The sequence below is a fragment of the Lepidochelys kempii genome, chromosome 4 (assembly GCF_965140285.1).
Source record: "Lepidochelys kempii isolate rLepKem1 chromosome 4, rLepKem1.hap1, whole genome shotgun sequence".
NCBI classification, from domain to species: Eukaryota; Metazoa; Chordata; order Testudines; family Cheloniidae; genus Lepidochelys; species Lepidochelys kempii.
The window spans coordinates 13,261,780-13,279,660 of NC_136383.1; the positions used below are offsets into that span (position 1 = coordinate 13,261,780).

General features: G+C 47.9%; 2 protein-coding genes across 5 annotated transcripts in view; one reads left to right on the forward strand and one right to left on the reverse strand.

Moving 5' to 3' along the window:
- Positions 1-8,711, forward strand: part of SHROOM3 (shroom family member 3) — a 164,047-nt gene extending 155,336 nt beyond the window's left edge. For all 4 annotated transcript variants that reach the window (XM_073340435.2, XM_078852428.1, XM_073340436.1 and 1 more), the window contains one exon: positions 570-8,711. In XM_073340435.2, the coding sequence (XP_073196536.1) occupies positions 570-929 (360 nt within the window). In that variant the 3' untranslated portion in view covers positions 930-8,711. The remainder of the gene's footprint in view (positions 1-569) is intronic.
- Positions 8,712-12,905: 4,194 nt separating this feature from the next.
- Positions 12,906-16,546, reverse strand: LOC140909933 (16 kDa beta-galactoside-binding lectin). Its single transcript, XM_073340026.1, has 4 exons — positions 16,450-16,546; positions 13,883-13,962; positions 13,487-13,658; positions 12,906-13,114 (listed from the first exon to the last, which is right to left on the reverse strand). Exons 1-4 carry the CDS (start codon positions 16,456-16,458, stop codon positions 12,968-12,970), a joined length of 408 nt encoding a protein of 135 aa, XP_073196127.1. The 5' UTR covers positions 16,459-16,546; the 3' UTR covers positions 12,906-12,967.
- Between the last annotated feature and the right edge of the window lie 1,335 nt (positions 16,547-17,881).

Consider the following 17,881-nt stretch of genomic DNA (forward strand, 5'->3'; position numbering starts at 1 on the left):
GTGCAAGCAGAACTGCAGACGAAGCAGCACATAGCTGGACAAATGGTGGTCTCTTGGCTCCAGCTAACCATGTTTTAGCCCTTTGTGGCCAGACCATGCTCGGGGGGCAAAAGCATGGCAGAAACCATGGCTCAATCGTGTTTTGTTAACAATTTCTAACCCCGTCTGCACCATGTTGACCATGCTGTATGAAGTATTGGTCCTAGGATATTGGAGACACAAGGTGGGTGACATAATATCTTTTATTGGACCGACTTCTATTGGTGAGAGAAACAAGAAGAGCTCTGTGTAAACTCAAAAGCTCATCTCTCTCACCAACAGAAGATGGTCCAATAAAAGATATGACCTCACCCACCATGTTGACCAAACATCTTCAGAGTATGACTGAGTAGGATTCATGTTTGAGCCTCATTGAAATGTTATTCCCCTTCTCCATGTGTGTGACCATGAAAGAGGGAAGCATAGTCCCCAGGCCATCACTGCCAGAGGAGGGAAAGGCTGTCTGTGGGGAGGGGAAGAGGTTGTGGGATTAGCACTGTGATGTTAATTCCCTGTCTCTGATGTGGCAGAGCTCTCTCAATGAGAAGAGGAAGCTGCTGGCTGGCCAGCATGAGGATGCCCGGGAGCTGAAGGAGAACCTGGACCGGCGAGAACGTGTGGTCTTGGACATCTTGGGCAACTACCTCTCGGAGGAGCAGCTCCAGGAGTACCAGCACTTTGTGAAGATGAAGTCCACACTTCTCATCGAGCAGCGGGAGCTGGACGACAAGATTAAATTGGGTCAGGAACAGCTCAAGTGCCTGACGGAAAGCCTCCCTACAGACTTCATCCCCACGGACACAACAGCAGCAGCGGCCCCAGCCACAGCAGCCACAACCCCCCCGGGGGTCAGCAGTAGTTTACCTACACCATCGGCCTCTTCACTTTAACCTTTCCCGGACAAGCCTCGGGTACAGCTCTTCTGCTTGAGTTTATTTAATCGGCATACTTTTTGGAGAGCTCTCAACAATTACAGTGGAGCGATGGGTTTAAAAAGAGAATCCAAGGAAGGAAAAAACCAGTAATAAAGTCTTTGTTTTCCTCTCCCTATGCCATCGCCCCGAGAGCTCACTATGAAAACTTAATCCAGCCTGGCTCACACTAGAGGGAGGTGAAAGATTTCTCTGGCTACAAGGTATGAGAAGGAGGCACTTATTTTTGAATGGGCCAGCTCATCATGAACAAAGATGTCATCTTTGGTAACATGGCATGGTTGCCTCTGCTTCCCCCACCCCCACCCCAACACCTCAATCAGAGTGAGGCACTATTGTTAAATAATGAAGGATCTGAAAGAATGAAGCCTTAAAAATAAAACCAACCCACAATGCTCCTGAACATTATTGATATTTATATTTTTTTAAAAACAAGACTGAATGTGTAAGTTGTTGTACGTATACTAGTTGCTTACTTGAGTCTTGGCTCTGTATGTAGAAAATGCATTTAATTTTGTATTTTGTGAAAACTTAACAAGAAGAGGAATCTCCAAAGATAGTCGCACCCTAGAATGGAGCATCTTTTCCAGGGGCTTTTTACATAATAAAGGGCAGCCAGAAAAAGCTTCAACCCGTTTCAACATTTCCTGAATGCGCAGTAAGCACCCTTGCAAAGGAGACTTTGCCCAGCAAAGTATAATCTACCCTCTTCTGGATCCCGTGGCTTGATACATCCAGAGTTTAAACAAGCACTTGTGTGAACCAAGCAACTCAGGAGTCAAAGTTAGGGTGAAGCAAAAAGATTCCCTTCTGGTTCTGGATTCACAGATGATTTAAGACAGTACAAAGGCAAGATCTGTGCTAAAAGCAACCTGAAGGTTGTTAGTTTGATTTGGGAGAGGGTCTTTAAAGGGCATTACATATAGGTTGCTTTTTCTAAAGGGGATGATGTACACACCAGCATTTCTTTTAAAAACTGTAATACCTCGTTTATCTGGACCCATCTTATCTGAAATCCCCGAACGGCTAACAGTGGGTTACATGCCCCAGCGTGAATAGCTTGCAATTAAGTCTTCTGCCTACCCCAAAAGCTCATTTGTCCTAGTTAGATAAATGGGGCTTCTGCTGTAGGGTTAGTGAGTCATTTCTCAGTCAGTCTAACCTGGGACAACCAAATTTGCCCAACTGAACATCACTTGGGCAACTTACCCAGAGCTCCAGGGCTGCAGGTACTTTGCATTAAGAAAAGCAGATTGGAAATGGCCTCCTTTTTAAGACAGTGGGTGTTATCTCACTTATGGAGCATTGAATTCTTGGACCTCTAGTTCTCCAAGGCTTTGCACATGTCTCCCGAGGAGTCTTTCCACCACCACCGCCCTCCGCATTAAAGATGAGGGAGTCCATGGACTGCATTGTAGAAAGCCATGGGCTACATTTGACTCACAAGACACAGTTTGGTCACTCTGGTCTAACCTCGTAGAAATTTTATGTTGCTGCTGCTGTTTAAGCTGTTCCTGTCTTGTGTGTGTTTGTTCATCCCATCATACTGCAAGAGGGCCTCACATACCAGTGCCCCCAAAGGCTCTGACTTGCATGGTTTGTAAGACCTTCATGCAATTAATTTATGTTTCAACAGTAAATGGTGAAAATGAGAGTGTGCACTGTTTATACTGCTGTTTTTAAGGACCTTTTTCTTGAAGCAAGTGCTCCCTGCAGGCTTCAAATGTATTGCTGCCTTGGGAAGCATGACAGAGCTAGAGCATCCTACTACCTTGCTGCCATATGAAATTTCAGCCCTCACATACCCTGAAGGTGATCTGCCCTGTGTGTTACAGGATGTCTCTGGAGGAACAAAGCAATTGCATGTCACTACGGCATGCAGAATTTTTTTTGAAAGGAAGAAACTAGGGATAGTCCAAACAGAGCCAAAAGGACCATTTTAGCTGCTTCTTGACTTGAACATGGTTCTGCCCCACAAAGTGTTTCGTAAGGCCCCTCAAGCCAGAGGGCACCTCCCTTTAAAGGTCCCCTAGCGCTAGATAGGTCTGTCACTTTACTCAGTGTCGATTTGCACCAGCTGAGGATCTGGCCCTCTAGCTCATACTCCCCTCAGTCCACATGCTCAGCTTCTGGGGAAGTCAGTTGTCACTGTGTGTATTTACTGGGGTTAGTATATAAGTCGTTTAGAGGTTAACCTCCAATCACACGAGCAACTGTCATTGAGGCAAATGATCATTTACATTTATACAGCGGAAAGTAAATTACTGTCCATATTGGAATTATAAGCATATATCAAGGAAAAAATGGATCCTTTTATTGTTACTAAACTCTGAGCAACTAGTACTGTCTGTACATTCATGTGGATGCTGTATTTTGGGTACCCATTCCTGGCAATCTTCCTGAAGGAAGTTCCACCATCCCTTTGTCCTGTGTTTCATTGCGATGAGTTAAGGTTCGGGTTTCAGGAAGGAATTTTGCACGACCTTATATAAACATTCTTCTGCTAATTCTCTGGGGTTTCCTGAGTCATCAGATTGGGGAAAGAACATTTTGCCATGTACCTGGAGAAAATTAAACATTTGTCAGTCTCAGTGAGTTTGCTTCTAAGTGCCTTTAGCTGGAGAGGAAACCTATTTATTGCCTCATTTCCCATGATGCATTCCTGTTCCCTTAATTAGAAGTAGCATAAAGTTAATTGTATAGAGAAGAACGTACATGGAACAGCAGTGCACGGTGCAGAGGCTCACTATAACTGTTTGCACGTTGCAATGCATTGAAACAAATCAGAACATTCGGCTTTCAGCCATGGGTGTAGCTACAGTGACGTGGCTGCAGTGGTGCAAACCCCTAATTTAGACACACCGAACATGTCTCACATGGGGGTAGCTTACCCAGGATGCACATCACTGTGTATCGCGGACTGCCCATCTAGACTTGGGGTTTGAACAGACGCAGCTGCAGTGACGCACCTCAACCAGTGGCTAAAAACTAGAGACAGTTAAGAAATTTTCATCCAAAGCAGCTGAGTAACTTTAGGACCCTATGCCCCATTGATTGTCAATGGCAGTTCAGCTCCTAAAGTCACCTTGGTACTTTTTGAAAATGTTACTTTTGATGGGGGAAATAATTCCCTGACCAGCTCTCTTTTGATTTGGTATATCTCTGAATAGAGTTTCAGCAGCTGTCAGTTCACCAGCAGAGGGTGGGCTGTATTTACTAACTGTTTAGAATGCTCTTTCACAAGGGTCAATATGCACACAGCCTTGAGCAGTCTCTCTCTGTTTGCTAGACCCGTGAGTAACAAGCAAACATGTAAAGATCTGGCCAAATAGTTGTGTTTGAAACAGCGTAGAGTGTGTTTTCTGGGAGCAACGGCAGCAGGACCTTCCAGGATGGGATGTTCATGACCTGTGTGTTGTGATGGACATGGTTTGGTTTTGTTTCTTGGGATGACTTGTCACAAGTGGGAGATGGGAGGAGCCCAGGAGTGGGGCAATTTTGCTTTTCTTTCTTTCCTCTGGGCAAGTCTGCTGAAGCCAAAAGTTCAGGTGGTGACACGCAGACAGATCTTCTCCCTGCTCAGAAGAGATTCACCATGTTTTGTTTCACAAGGCTGGATTCCATTCAAAACTTAAGTCAACCATGTGAAAACTTAATTGACAGCTTTGGGCTAGGACTAAATAAGGTATTTTAATGTGCAGTTTGAAAGCAGCATCCCTGTTTGGGATCCAAACGCTCACTCTGTTCTCCTCCCTTTGCACAGCTGAATAGTGACCGATTTACAGGAAAGGTACAGGTGCTCTTCCTTCTCCTGGGTGCCTTCGCACTACATTCTTGGCTCACGTGCATGGTTTTGGCCATGGAAAGAGTGATCTTGCTGCTGACTCATTCTGTAATCTGATATCTTCCATATTCTGTTTTGATCTTCCGCCCTGCGCAACGAATTTGGACTAAATCATCCCAGCTGTCCGTACCAGATGGGGGAGGGGAAGCTGAACCATTGGGAATGTTTTGTGCCTAGCCATCATGGAGCCGTGGAGGCAGCAGCACCAGGGGTCTTGCAAATCCCTGCATGCCGGCAGTGGATGTGAATGCAGCCCCCAAGGTAGAGAAATAGTAACGCTTGGCTTCTGGTGTCACTAATCTGCGCTCGTTCTCGGGCAGGTTGTCAGGTGCTCATTGCCGGTGGGTATCATAGGCTGGGGGCGGCTGTGCCTCCCCAAACAGCCAGGTGTGGCCGCGCCCACGCTCGGCCCCCCCAGGCCTTCCCGTCCTGCTTCCCATTCTGCGGCTCCCCCTGTGCGGTGGCCCTCAGGCCGTGCTGCCTGCCCTCCCGGTGCTCCAGCTCTGGGGGAGCTGGGGCAGCACAGCCCACCCTGCTGGCATTGGGGGGAGGGCTGGGGCTGCACTGCCCTCCCTCCCAGGGCTGAGGGGGCTGGGGCCGCACCTCCTGGCACTGGGGGGCTGGGGCCACTATGCCCACCCTGCTAGGTAACGTGAAGTAAAATCCTAATGAAGACCAAACAGATTGGTTATCAGGTCAAGGTCAGTCCTAAGATCCCCCATAGTCTTTCTCTTGACCTGCTAACTCATGAAAGCTACATATTGCCTCGTCTTCACTAGGATTTTACCTCAGGTTAGTTATCTCCAGTTAAGAACATCCTGCTTTTCCCTAGTGAGGAAGCCCCTCGGTTGGGGACCTGTACGTCTGCTGCTTATGCCTCTTCCTTTTCTGCCCGCTGCTCCCTGGCCTGGGTTCAGAATACAAGCCTTAGCCCTGGGCTGTGCATGAGCTTACTTTGGTGCTAAGGGGGTCACGGCCCATACTTTCCCTGACTGTCTCATTCTCAGCAGCCAATGCTCAAGGCCAGATTAACACAGAGGCAACCAAGGCGTGTACCTAGGGCCCACATTCCTGGTGGGAGCCCAAAATGGACGGGCCAGACCTGAGCGGCACTGTGACTCTGTGCGCCAGGTTGCAAAGCCATGACAGAGGGGTGGTTGGGCCAAACCTGAAGTGTATATTTGTGTACGGTCCAGTGATGGGTTAATATGGACCATCTTATCCTTAAAAAGAAAAGGAGTACTTGTGGCACCTTAGAGACTAACCAATTTATTTGAGCATAAGCTCACTTCATCGGATGCATACTGTGGAAAGTGTAGAAGATCTTTTTATACACACAAAGCATGAAAAAATACCTGCCCCCACCCCACTCTCCTGCTGGTAATAGCTTATCTAAAGTGATGAAGTGAGCTGTAGCTCACGAAAGCTTATGCTCAAATAAATTGGTTAGTCTCTAAGGTGCCACAAGTCCTCCTTTTCTTTTTGCGAATACAGACTAACACAGCTGTTACTCTGAAACCTGTCATCTTATCCTTGTGGGCAGTGGCTGGTTTATTCAATCCTGCTATTAAAATAGCAATTCTGAAGAGCCCCCAGCAGAGTGTGGCTGTTTTAACTGATGAGACATGTGAGGCGTAGGGGAGGGGACTACTCTATGCACAGGTTTCAGAGCAGTAGCCATGTTAGTCTGTATCAGCAAAAACAACGAGGAGTCCTTGTGGCACCTTCGAGACTAACACATTTATTTGGGCATAAGTTCAAATTTATTTGGGTTCTAGACCACGAAAGCTTATGCCCAAATAAATGTGTTAGTCTCTAAGGTGCCACAAGGACTCCTCGTTGTTTTTACTCTATGCACAGTGGACTGGGATGCAAATGTTCCTGTTTTAACTCTTCTAATGGTGACCTACTGATCGTTGGCCAATTTCTGCTGGTTCAGTAAGGAATACTGGTGTAAATTGGCACTGCTCCATTGACTTCAGCTGAGGTTCTGGCCTTGTGAAAGAATTAGTGTCCTACATCCCGAGGGGGTGTTTTAGAAAAGCAGTGAAACTGTGTAAATGTCACAGCAGCCAGGTCTAGTGCTCTAGATTGGAAGAGGATGGAGGCATGTGTCAGGGAGCACAGTCCTGCAGTTGTGTAATTACAACAGGCCTTTTAAATCAGCGCTTGGTAAATCCTCAAATACCTCCATTAACAGAGTAGTTACATGGTGCAGGGGGCGGTTGGAATTGCTTTTGGCTGTCATAACATGCTGCATGGCCTGAAATCAATACAGTCCCAGTCATCAAAACTCGGATTTGCTTTCTTTAAAAATGGACAATACAGAGTCAATGATGGGGGGTGGGGAGGTGGATTTGGCAATCACACATACGAGATTTTCCCCATGTCTGAAACCATGCCTGGGTTGGCTAATGAAAGGGATTTCATTTTCAGTGAAGGTTAGACATGAGACCATCTGATAGCAAATGCTTTGTGGTTCCAGGCCTGATTCTCCATTGGCCTCGCCCTGGTATGACTTGTGTAAAGTGGATGTTAAAAGCCAGCAGATCAGCCTGAAAGCATTTTACCCCTGCTTTGCACAAGTTCTAAATGACCGCATGTGGGGCCAGGCAGGACCTTTCCTAGACAGGAGAGATCAAAAGCTTTTCCTATTAGACTCCAGAGTGGGGCCCTGGTCCATGCCTAGAGTTCCTAGGTACTATGGTAATACAAATAATAGATACTAATATTAATAAATGAAAATGAGCGGATATGGGGCATATCTGTTTCTCATACCCAGGTTCCCCCGCCTCTCCTACTGCCCTCTCCCAAGCTGGCCTGAAAGCTAAAGTCGATTAACAGATGAAAGGTGCTTCCATTATAACCAACCTAAAGTGTGTAATACAAACCCCAAGGTCAATCTCTCGGTATTCTGGCAGTGTGGATTGGCCGTGTACTTGCAGCCTCGGTGCTTATGTTTTCCCTCGGACTGCACTTACGCTTGGTAGGAGCACAACACTCAGGGCTTTTCTAATGCAATGTCACTGCCTCATGAAGATCACTCGTGTTACGTATTTGTATGTTTTCATGCGGCTAATGTGGGCACCAGGATCCCTTTCTTACCCCCAACAGGCAGAGACAAATTCTGCCCTCGCTAGTCATGAATCTTCCATACACGGTGCAGGCATTTAACTGAGGGTAGAACTTGGCCTGTGGGGTCAGAAACAAACTGCTCAGCCAGGCCATAGCCAGACCAGCAGCCTGTCTGCATGTGGCCAACACGCTCTCTAGCTAGCACTCAGGCTCTTTAGCATCTCGATCACCAATGTTGAAATCTTAACAAATGCCTCCTTTTCTTCCATGCCATGTTACCATGCAGAAAGAGAGTTGGAGCAGCCTGTTTGTAGTGCCAAGATTATGCACATGTTCTTAGCTAGATTTGTTGTTTGGTAGTGTTAGTTGGTTACTGTCACATTAGTTGTCACATTAGCAACTTTCACATTACTGTCACATTAGCAACATTAGTTGCTGTCACCCTTTTGCAGTATGTTGGAGAGGGAAGCTGGGGAAAGAGAGAGATGTCTCTTTGGACGCAGGGATAAGGGCACAATTATTTTCCAGTTCATCATAAGGAAATTTTGAAAGTTTGAGCCAGTCAATCTGATCGCTGCTTACAGACAATTTTACTTACTTTGCACATCTTGGCTACACACGTCATATTTTCAGCTGCTTTCTATGATTCTTAAAATGACTTTTTTTTTTCTCCTGTGTTGGGGTTGCCAGAGGTTGCCAATCAGTTTACAATTTAAGGTTATTATCATATAGCATTGTGTAATTATGACTTGAAATACATATTTGTTGACATGTAAGAACCACTTAACTGACACTGACAATAAAAGAAGTGCTATCAAATACTCCATAAACTGATGTCTCTTAAATCAAATGAAGGGGAAGAGAAAGGAAAGGTACTTTTTTCCTTCCCATTTGTTCCAGTGCAAAAATGTATCTTAGAATTGAAATCCAGAGAATCAAATCTTCAGCTGGTGTAAATAGGAACCAGCTTAAGGAGTTACTAAGAGAGGTCAAAATACAGGAGAAGTTAGGTAATGAAAAATGTTGACATTTCCATTTGACAGGATTCAAAATAGATCCCTTTGCCAATTTTGGCCAGATTTCCCATGATCTGTTTTACCAACATTTTCAAAAAATGTCTGTGTACTGAAAATGCGGTTTGCAGTACAAAAACAGTTTTTGGTAAATGAAAAAATTTGGATAAAAATTAAAAAAAAAAAACATTGAAAATTTCAATAATATTGACAATGTTTTCCAAAAGTGTCATTTGGTAAAGCCTGTTTTTCAAGAACAACACTTTTTTTGTGCAAATATGTCAACCAGCTCCAGTTACCAGCATGGCTAGTTAATGCTAAATGTTACATTGGTGGCTAGGCCTTTTTCCTCCTTGTTTAAATGTTTTCAGCCATGACTAGCAGCATCATACCTTCCTAATCTTCACTTCCCCTACCGGCTTCACTCTCCCCTGCTGTGACTTATCTTCACCTTTTTCCAGATACTCTCCAGGGGTTAAGTAGACTATGCAGTTCTGCAAGATTCCTAGAGAACTTTAGAGTAGCCTACCTGGAGGCAGTGTGTCGTGGACCTACCTACCAAAACCAAGACTGGAATGTAGTAGATTTTGGGAGTTGGTGGGGGAGTGTAAAAATCGGCAGTTGTGGATGCATTTGGAGTGCCCTCTAGTGGCAGGGCTTGGCTATATCTGCGCTAGGAGGGATTCCCAGCTTGGGTACACCTATTTGCATTAGCTCAATGAGAGCTAGCGGGAGTGTAAATAGTAATGAAGCTGGGCAGCATGGGCCGTGGTTGAGTGTAATATTTCTCTCGACCTATTTTATCCTGTTCTATTTAGCAATGGTTTTATTAAGCTGCTGGTACAACACGAGCCAGCCTAGGTGCCTATTGTTAACTCGGTACACCAGTCTCCTTGGTAACAAAAGGAGTAGTTACAGCTCCAGAGCTTCAGCCATCTCACTTCACTTCCCCCCTCAGGGCTTCCCGCGGGAAGTACTGCACACCACACCGTTCCCTCCCACCGTTGCTCCTTGCAGTTGTTGTGTCCAGAGCACTGGAAGCTGCCAACATCTGTGAGCAGGTCAGTAAACCCAACTTACCCAACAGTGAGAGAGGGAGTGGTACCAGCTGGCCCTAGATGGGTCAAATGAACAGGTAGGATCTTAAAGGGTTAGAGGGCAAGGCACCTACCATGCATGCACCAAAGAGCTGCCTCCTGAGCACCTGGGGAAGGGCAATAGAGAGAAGGCTCCCCTGTCCCGCAGGGGACCTGAGTTTCCATGGTTTTCCTTTAAGGCTTCTCTTCCTTCCTCTGCTATACCTCTTAAGACTCCTTTCCCCACCTGTGCTTTGGCTTAAAGCACAGGGGAAATCTGAGGGGGAGAGAGGCAGCCAGTGTTGCCCCAGGATAAGGATGGTGGCCATAGCTTAGCCAGCCCGCATTACATCCCTCCCATCCTGCTTGGAGTTGCGCACTACGACCCTGGTGGCAGTCCGAGTGGGTTGAGGTGCAGCATCAGTCCTTCCCCACATTCACAGCAAGCCTGGAGGGGCCGGGAGCAGAGAGTTAGACACCTGCACTGTGCCACCCCCAGCACTGGAGTCAATCCCATGCTGGGCTGCCGTGGAAACAAACATGCCTTTTGGTGTGGGAGAGAAAACTCCCAGAATGCTCCATGCTCACCCTGCCCCGAGCTTCCCGCACAGCTAGAGGAGGGGAGAGTGTAGCTTCTGGGAGGCTGTTTTGAATGGGTTAATTGGAGGGGCAGCCCCCATCCTTTCCCTAGGAGGAAAGCATTTCTAAGAGCAAGCCTGCTCCCCGGTTACTCAGGCACCCTGCAGCCAGGGTGAGGCAGAATGATAGCATCTCTGGTCCCGAGGAGTAAGACAGCCTTCTCCCCTCCAGCCCCAGGTTCTTTGGGGAAAATGGCACCGCAGTTGCTGTAAGACACCAGCTCAGCTTGATAGAAAACCTCTACCTTCCCATCCCAGGAGGGGATAAAGTGTATGAGGCCCCCCTCCCCCTAGCACACTCCAGGAGTTGATTTAAGTGGAAGATCCAGGTATAGTCCGTATGTCGGAGCTATCAGATCATTCTGCTGCCCCTCCCCACCCAAAGGGCTCGGGGTGTTCTGCTGTGAAAGGCCCAGCTCCACAGCCAGAACTTTCCTGGAACCCCCATCTTTGATAATGACCTTCAGCTGAAGGCCTAGCCAAGGCATGATTGGGCCTTATTTGGCGAGAGGACCTAGCAGCAGTTGCATCAGCATTGTCTCCTCCAGCTCTGGGGAGAGGAGTCTTTTCTTGGCTTTGAGGCAGCAGCTGGGAGGGAGTTCAACCTGGGCTGTTGGGAAGCAGAGTTTTGCTGTAAGTGTTCCTTCTGCATGCCTAAATCAGAGGGTAAAGGCAGGGGATATGGAGAGGAAGTTTGAGTGGATCCCAGTTTAACAGGATTAGCCCCTATCCTGACTGTTCTCCCTATTTTCAGGAGCTCAGCCAGGATAACAACTAGCCAGCTGCATTGATTCAGTCTGTTCTCTGCCTTTCCCAGCTCCTCTCTTCCCTGCTTACTGAGGAGGTCAGCTCTAACCCCACTCGCAGTATCTGAATGCTGTGTGTAGTGGCCACAGAGCTCCTCTGCCATCCCACTCTTATTCTCCTACATCGCTGTGAGGGAGGCTGGGGCAGTAGCTGGAAGAGGGCATTTAGCAGAGGCAAGGAGAAAGCTGCTGCCAGAGGCAAGGTAAGCAACACTTCAATCAGCAGAAGCTAGAAGAGCAAGCATGCTCCCCCACCCCACCCTGCTTTGAGCCCCACCAGAGATGGTTTTAAAAAGTCTCCTAGAGTTGATGTGTTCCCCTACCCCCCAAAAAATTTACTAGAATTGTTTAAAAAAGCCTAAAATATTTCACAAGTTCTCATTCCACTCTAATGCCCACTCCGAGAGCCCCATTCCACCAACGGGGTCTCCCCTGCCCTGAGCTGGATCACTTTCCCAATGACAAGTCCCCATTGACACCTGCCCAGTTAACACCCCCCGACTTTCTCCCCTCCCCAGGAGATACATAAGAGACTCCTATGTAGCCCTCCCTCCCAGTGAGGAACACCACTGGTACAGTTGTGAGGAGACAGGCAGTCCTTCAAAGCCTGAGCCACTCTGTCAAGAACTGCAGATCATACCTATCTGTAGTGCATCCTAGTCTAACAACCCCAGCTATCAAAAGAGATAGGACTTGTACACTGCCTGAAATCCAGCAAGCTAGGACAGCCAGCCACCTCCAGGATTCAGCCCTAGCTCCACAACTGCATTTACATAACTGAGCAGATGATCACTGCAGGAGGTGCGGGCAGTATCCTTTAACAGCGAGAAGTTCATGGGGGCTGTGGAGGGGGGAGATGAGTGAAGTTAATAGCCTCTTTCAGCTAAGAGGTGGCATTTACACTAGGGGGCAGCAGCGGGGGAGGTGAGAAAACCTGGATTTGTGCCGGAAATGGCCAACCTGGATTATCATACACATTTTAAAAAGAGAGTGGTCACTTTGGATGGGCTATTACCAGCAGGAGAGTGAGTTTGTGGGGGGGAGGGTGAGAAAACCTGGATTTGTGCTGGAAATGGCCCAACTTGATGATCACTTTAGATAAGCTATTACCAGCAGGAGAGTGGGGTGGGAGGAGGTATTGTTTCATGGTCTCTGTGTATATAATGTCTTCTGCAGTTTCCACGGTATGCATCCGATGAAGTGAGCTGTAGCTCACGAAAGCTCATGCTCAAATAAATTGGTGAGTCTCTAAGGTGCCACAAGTCCTCCTTTTCTTTTTGCGAATACAGACTAACACGGCTGCTACTCTGAAACCAGATTACCATCAGTTTTCTTTAAGGGGCGGGGGGGAAATAGGTGTCCCAGGGCTGGCAATTAGGTACGTGTTGGCTCCTGGTACAACTTAGCCATTCCTATTTAGTGCAGGAGAGGCAAGCTGGCTCGAGCAGATGAAATGGCAAAGAGCGGGCAGACACGGCAAGCTTGAAGGCCAAGTTTAGATTTATTTCACTGAGCAGGGAGGTGGAAGGAATAGGACTCAGCAGTTAGCTAAACTTAATGGCTCTGATGGCAAAGTCACCTTCCACAGACAGGTACTCAATGTTCTGCAGGCCCAGCCGATTGGGGAACGCGATCTCCTTGTCACCAGCCAGTTTCACCATCAGGTCTGCTGTGTCAAAGGAGATACAGATCTGCAAGGAGTAGGCACATTAGAACCAGCACAGGCAGCCAATCCCCATGACCTCTTAGAGACGGGTTAACCAGGAGCTTCGCCCAGACAGCATTAGCTACTCTTCCCTCAACTAGCATCTGTCTTGAGGGAGAGAAAGCCTGATTTCCCCAGATCTGGCTGAGAGGGCACCCCAAAAATCTCAAGGGGCCTCACTGGTGCCTTCACCTGAGTGAAGAGAGGCCTATTTCATTCATGTGAAGTGCTTTGCTGTATGGTGTGAAAGGTGCTGCAGGAATGTAGGGATAGGAACTCCCCAGGTCCAGAAGGACCCCAGCTCCATAAATCAAGTGCCCTCTTAGCATAGCTTTGTTCCCCACTCCCGGGTCCTCACCTCAGTCTTGTCACCCTGCTGGAAGGGAAAGTCAGTCTCCCTCTCCTCTGTCCCCCACATCCCATCCTCCATGGAGTTGCACACAATGACGTTCACATCCCCGTGGCTGTCGAAGCGTGGGTTGAAGTGCAGCACCAGGTTGCTGCGGTCCTTCCCCACATTCACAGCAAACCTGGCATGGAGGAGACAATCAGACACACAACCACACTACGCAGCCCCTCCCACCGGAGTCCAGACCGATCATCTCTGTAATGCAGAGACGGATCTAACAACAGAGAGAGCGGAAGCTGTCCGGAGACAGATTCACCTCTGGCACCTACCCCTGTCGTGTGCTAAGGGAAGAATCCCCACTGGTTACCTAAATGATGATGCAACATCTAACCCTTCCCAACTCACCCCTTGGCTTCCGGCAAGATCTTCCCCTTCACTTTGATGCACTCTCCAGCCTGGACGTTCAAGTGAGTAGCAACCAGTCTCTAAGGGAGTCAAGCCACAAACGTATTAGCCTCCCCCTTGGGGATCAACAGACCTACTTCCTCGGTTTGAAGGGAGAGGCAATAGCACCGGGGACACAAGAAATAAGTGCTGAGCATGAGCTAGAGACAAGACAAGTTCCAAACCATCCCCCTGATCAGTCAGCGACCAGAATCATTAACATGCAACCACAGTTCCGTGGCCTACGGAATGAGGTCTGTTGGTCTCCGTCCAGTTCCCATGGGGCAGGACTCCAAGTGTTCCCAGCCACAGGCACTAACTGGCCTGATGGCCAGCAGTCTGTCCAGAGGTCAAGCACTGAATGGACTAGAGGCGCACGTTGGTCTCATTAGCTGCAGCCCATGGGATTTGGGGATGTAACACACACAGGGAAGCCTGCACTGCTGCGCCTGCCGCTGCTTGGGCTTTACCTGCACTGGAGTTAAGAGGGCTCAATTCTTCCCTGGGAGTTTGACTAGCATTTTTCCCTAGCTGCCTTTCTAAAAGAAGCCACCGTTCATTTCTTAGGCGCCTGACCCTTTAGCGTGCAGAGAGGTAACTTCCCCGGCCTGCAGGAATTTGAGACTTAACCCTCTTTTAATCTACCCTCCCACATTTAAAGCCATGGCTGTTACTGTGCAATATCTACAACCCACCAGCTTGCTGTGCACACGGTCTTAGCCAGCCAGTGCTCCCGTGCACTGGGAGCCCTGAGTGGGGCTTGGCTTGCTAGCTGAAAGCGCTTGCCCATCAGCCAGCTTGCTTGCATACATCCCAGCCTCTGCTGCAGGGGAGCAAATGAAGTACATGAAAACATCCACCTTCAGCCCCTTGCTACCCTGTCTCCACCAGGTGCCACCCTTGTCTTGCAAAGGGCAGCCACTAACCCTGAAGGGAGCTGACCTTGATAAACAACCTCCATATCCAGCCTGTGTCTGGCCAGAGGCCCCATTCCACCCACTGGATCAGAAACACAAGCACCCTCACCTGAGGAGCTATTGGAATTTAGCTCCAAAGAGACCACAATAATGAGCTTAAGACCGAAACCTGTCACAGCCAGGGTTATATTGCATTAGACCAATGGAAACAGTAGCATTTGCACCAGTATCACCTCCTCCAGTTTTGGAGAGAGGGTCACTTTCCTTCATTTGGACACAGTTTTTTGTTTTATCTCCTTCTCCAGGAGGTGGGGGAGAGACAGTTCAGAGCCTGGGAACAGCTGCAACATTTCTCGCTTCACACCCCACCCCCAGGCAGACCTTCCCAACCCCTGTGTTACAGGGAGTCAGTGACCAATGGAGAGGCCAGATCTCTCCGGTTAGTGGGCTCTGATCCTGCAACCTGTTCTGGAAACTCGAACTGTCCTCATTTTAGTTGGATCAGCCAAGAGGCTATCCAGCCACCTGCATAGTCTATTCGGTTTTGTCCAGCTCTCCCATTCTCACCATAATGCTGAGGTCAGCCCAGCTATGATCTGCAGATTGCTAAACTGCTTATCACCATAGCATCTAAGCCCTACTTATCCTGGCTCCCTACACATCCCTCTTTTATTCTGTTTCTGGAGCACAGGCTGAAACTTGGTCGGATGGCAGAGCCAGGGAGGAGGTAGCCACCAAGACTGAGGAAGGTAAGCAATATTTAAGAGCTGCATTTCGGAGTTAGAGAGGGCTGAAAGGCCAAAGTTGGGTCAGTGACATGCCCCTATCCTGTAGTGCCCTATAGGGCTGAGTTAAAGGGGGTTTATTTTAAGTTAAAAGAACCCAAAAAAGGCTCTATACAGGCATGAAATGTTTTATAAGAGTTCTCAAGAAAAAAAAAAGTGTACTTCGATATTCTTTCCAGACTGTCTAAGACATTGGAAACATTAGTAGAGTTACTGACGCTACAAGTGCTGAAAACTGTTAACCTAAATAATAAGTGGCCCACCGTGAACCCTTCAAAACAAAGGCTACTTAGATGAATTTTTATTTTTGCAAGATATTTCCATCTCTAGTGTTCCTTCCCCCTCAGTGTTATAGTCCAATCATGCATTTTTCTTCCATCACTGACATATGGCCCAACCCAATACCCACAGCTACTAACCCTTTAGCTATTTCCCCCTCCGTTAAAGAAATTCTTCTATTCCAAGGTACAACAGAAAAAGAGCCCTGCAGCTCACCCTGGGAGAGCCTTAAGAGAGAAGTCAGATGAGTGGGGGGGGGGGGTATGTACTAGACCAGCTGTCTGGTCACCCAGCACATGATTCACAGCTCTCCCAAAAAGAAAAGGAGGACTTGTGGCACCTTAGAGACTAACAAACAAATTTATTTGAGCATAAGTCCTCCTTTTCTTTTTGCAGATACAGACTTACACAGCTGCTACTCTGAAAGCTCTCCCAAACACACTCACCAGCAGTTAACCTTCTTCCAGGATTCCACACCTAGCTTCCTATCCCCCTGTCTTGCAAGTAAAGCCCTAACCAGTCCCAGCTACAGAGAGACAAGACTCACACATTCCATGCTGCTGACTGAAGCCACACCACAGTTAGGACAACTGCTTGCTTTCCAGTTCCAAGATTCAGCTGTGTGACTCAGCACTACCTCTACAGGGCCTTTAAACAGCTGACCTGGGCAGCAAAGGGCTCACATGATTAAACAGGTGGGTGAGTGGGTGGGGCTGGGGCTGGGAAAGAGTCAGTTCTTCTTCTTCCAAACTTCAGGCATACAAAGAGAGACCAGCAGACCAGCTTCAATACAGTATTTGGTTTGGAAACCAAACTGAGCTTTTTTCAGCCGAGCAGTAACATTTGCACTGGCTGGCAGCAGCGTGGTTTCGGATCAATATCCCCAGTTTGCTTTAAAGAAGCAGCGAACATGCATGAATCTCAGGGCTGGTAGTTATAGAATTGTTTGCTTCGGGAACAATTCACTGTGCTTATGCTAGCTAACTGAAAACCAGCCTGTCCACGCACAACCATCCCTCCAGCAGCTGCTCTGCCAGGGTATTGTGGCATCTATCCCACAAATCGAAGCCCCGCCAGCTCCATGTGGGCAGTGTTGGGCTTTTGAAAACATACTGGCTAAGGCAGAGGTGTGGGAGCCTAAAGGATATGATTCTAATCCTGGCTTTGCTGCTGTGTCTCCATTTGCCCATCTGTAAAATGGGAGAAATAATTCTCATCCCCCTCACAGAACGTGTGTAACGAGGCCTGATGCTTGCAAAGCATTTTGGGATTCTTCGGTGGAAGGGGCTATAGCAGCGCAAAGTATTATTGCTATTGGCAATTAAATAAAAGTGTTGCTGTAGGCAAGGATGGTATTAAAAAGCGTGTCTAAAAATCGAGGCCGTTCGTGTGGGGCACCAGTAAACAAACTGGGTATTCAGACCTCAGCTTTTTCACACAGCATGGCCTAGCCAGTTTTGATCTGCATGCACTAGAATCCGGGGGTGGGCAGGAGCCACGCTTTGGTGTGAGCTGAGGAAAAGACGCGGTAGAAGGAAATGCAGCCAGCAAGGGAAGGATTGTTTGTCAGCGAGCTGCTACCACACGTTATTCCCCCGGGGGGGGTCTCTTGGCAAAGCCATAACGTGGCCCCATTAGGATTCTGCAAAGAGGAGTCAGGAGAGCTGGGTTTTGTTCCTGGCTCTGCCGTGGACTTTCCAAGTCACTTAGGCCCAGATCCACACACAGTATATACATGCTGCAGCTGGGAGCCAGCTTCCCAGACTGGTACACAGACAGAGACTAAGAAAAGGAGGACTTGTGGCACCTTAGAGACTAACAAATTTATTTGAGCATAAGCTTTCGTGAGCTACAGCTCACTTCATCGGATGTATTCAGTGGAAAATACAGTGGGGAGATTTATATACATAGAGAACATGAAATAATGGGTGTTGCCATACACACTGTAACGAGAGTGATCACTTAAGGTGAGCGATTAC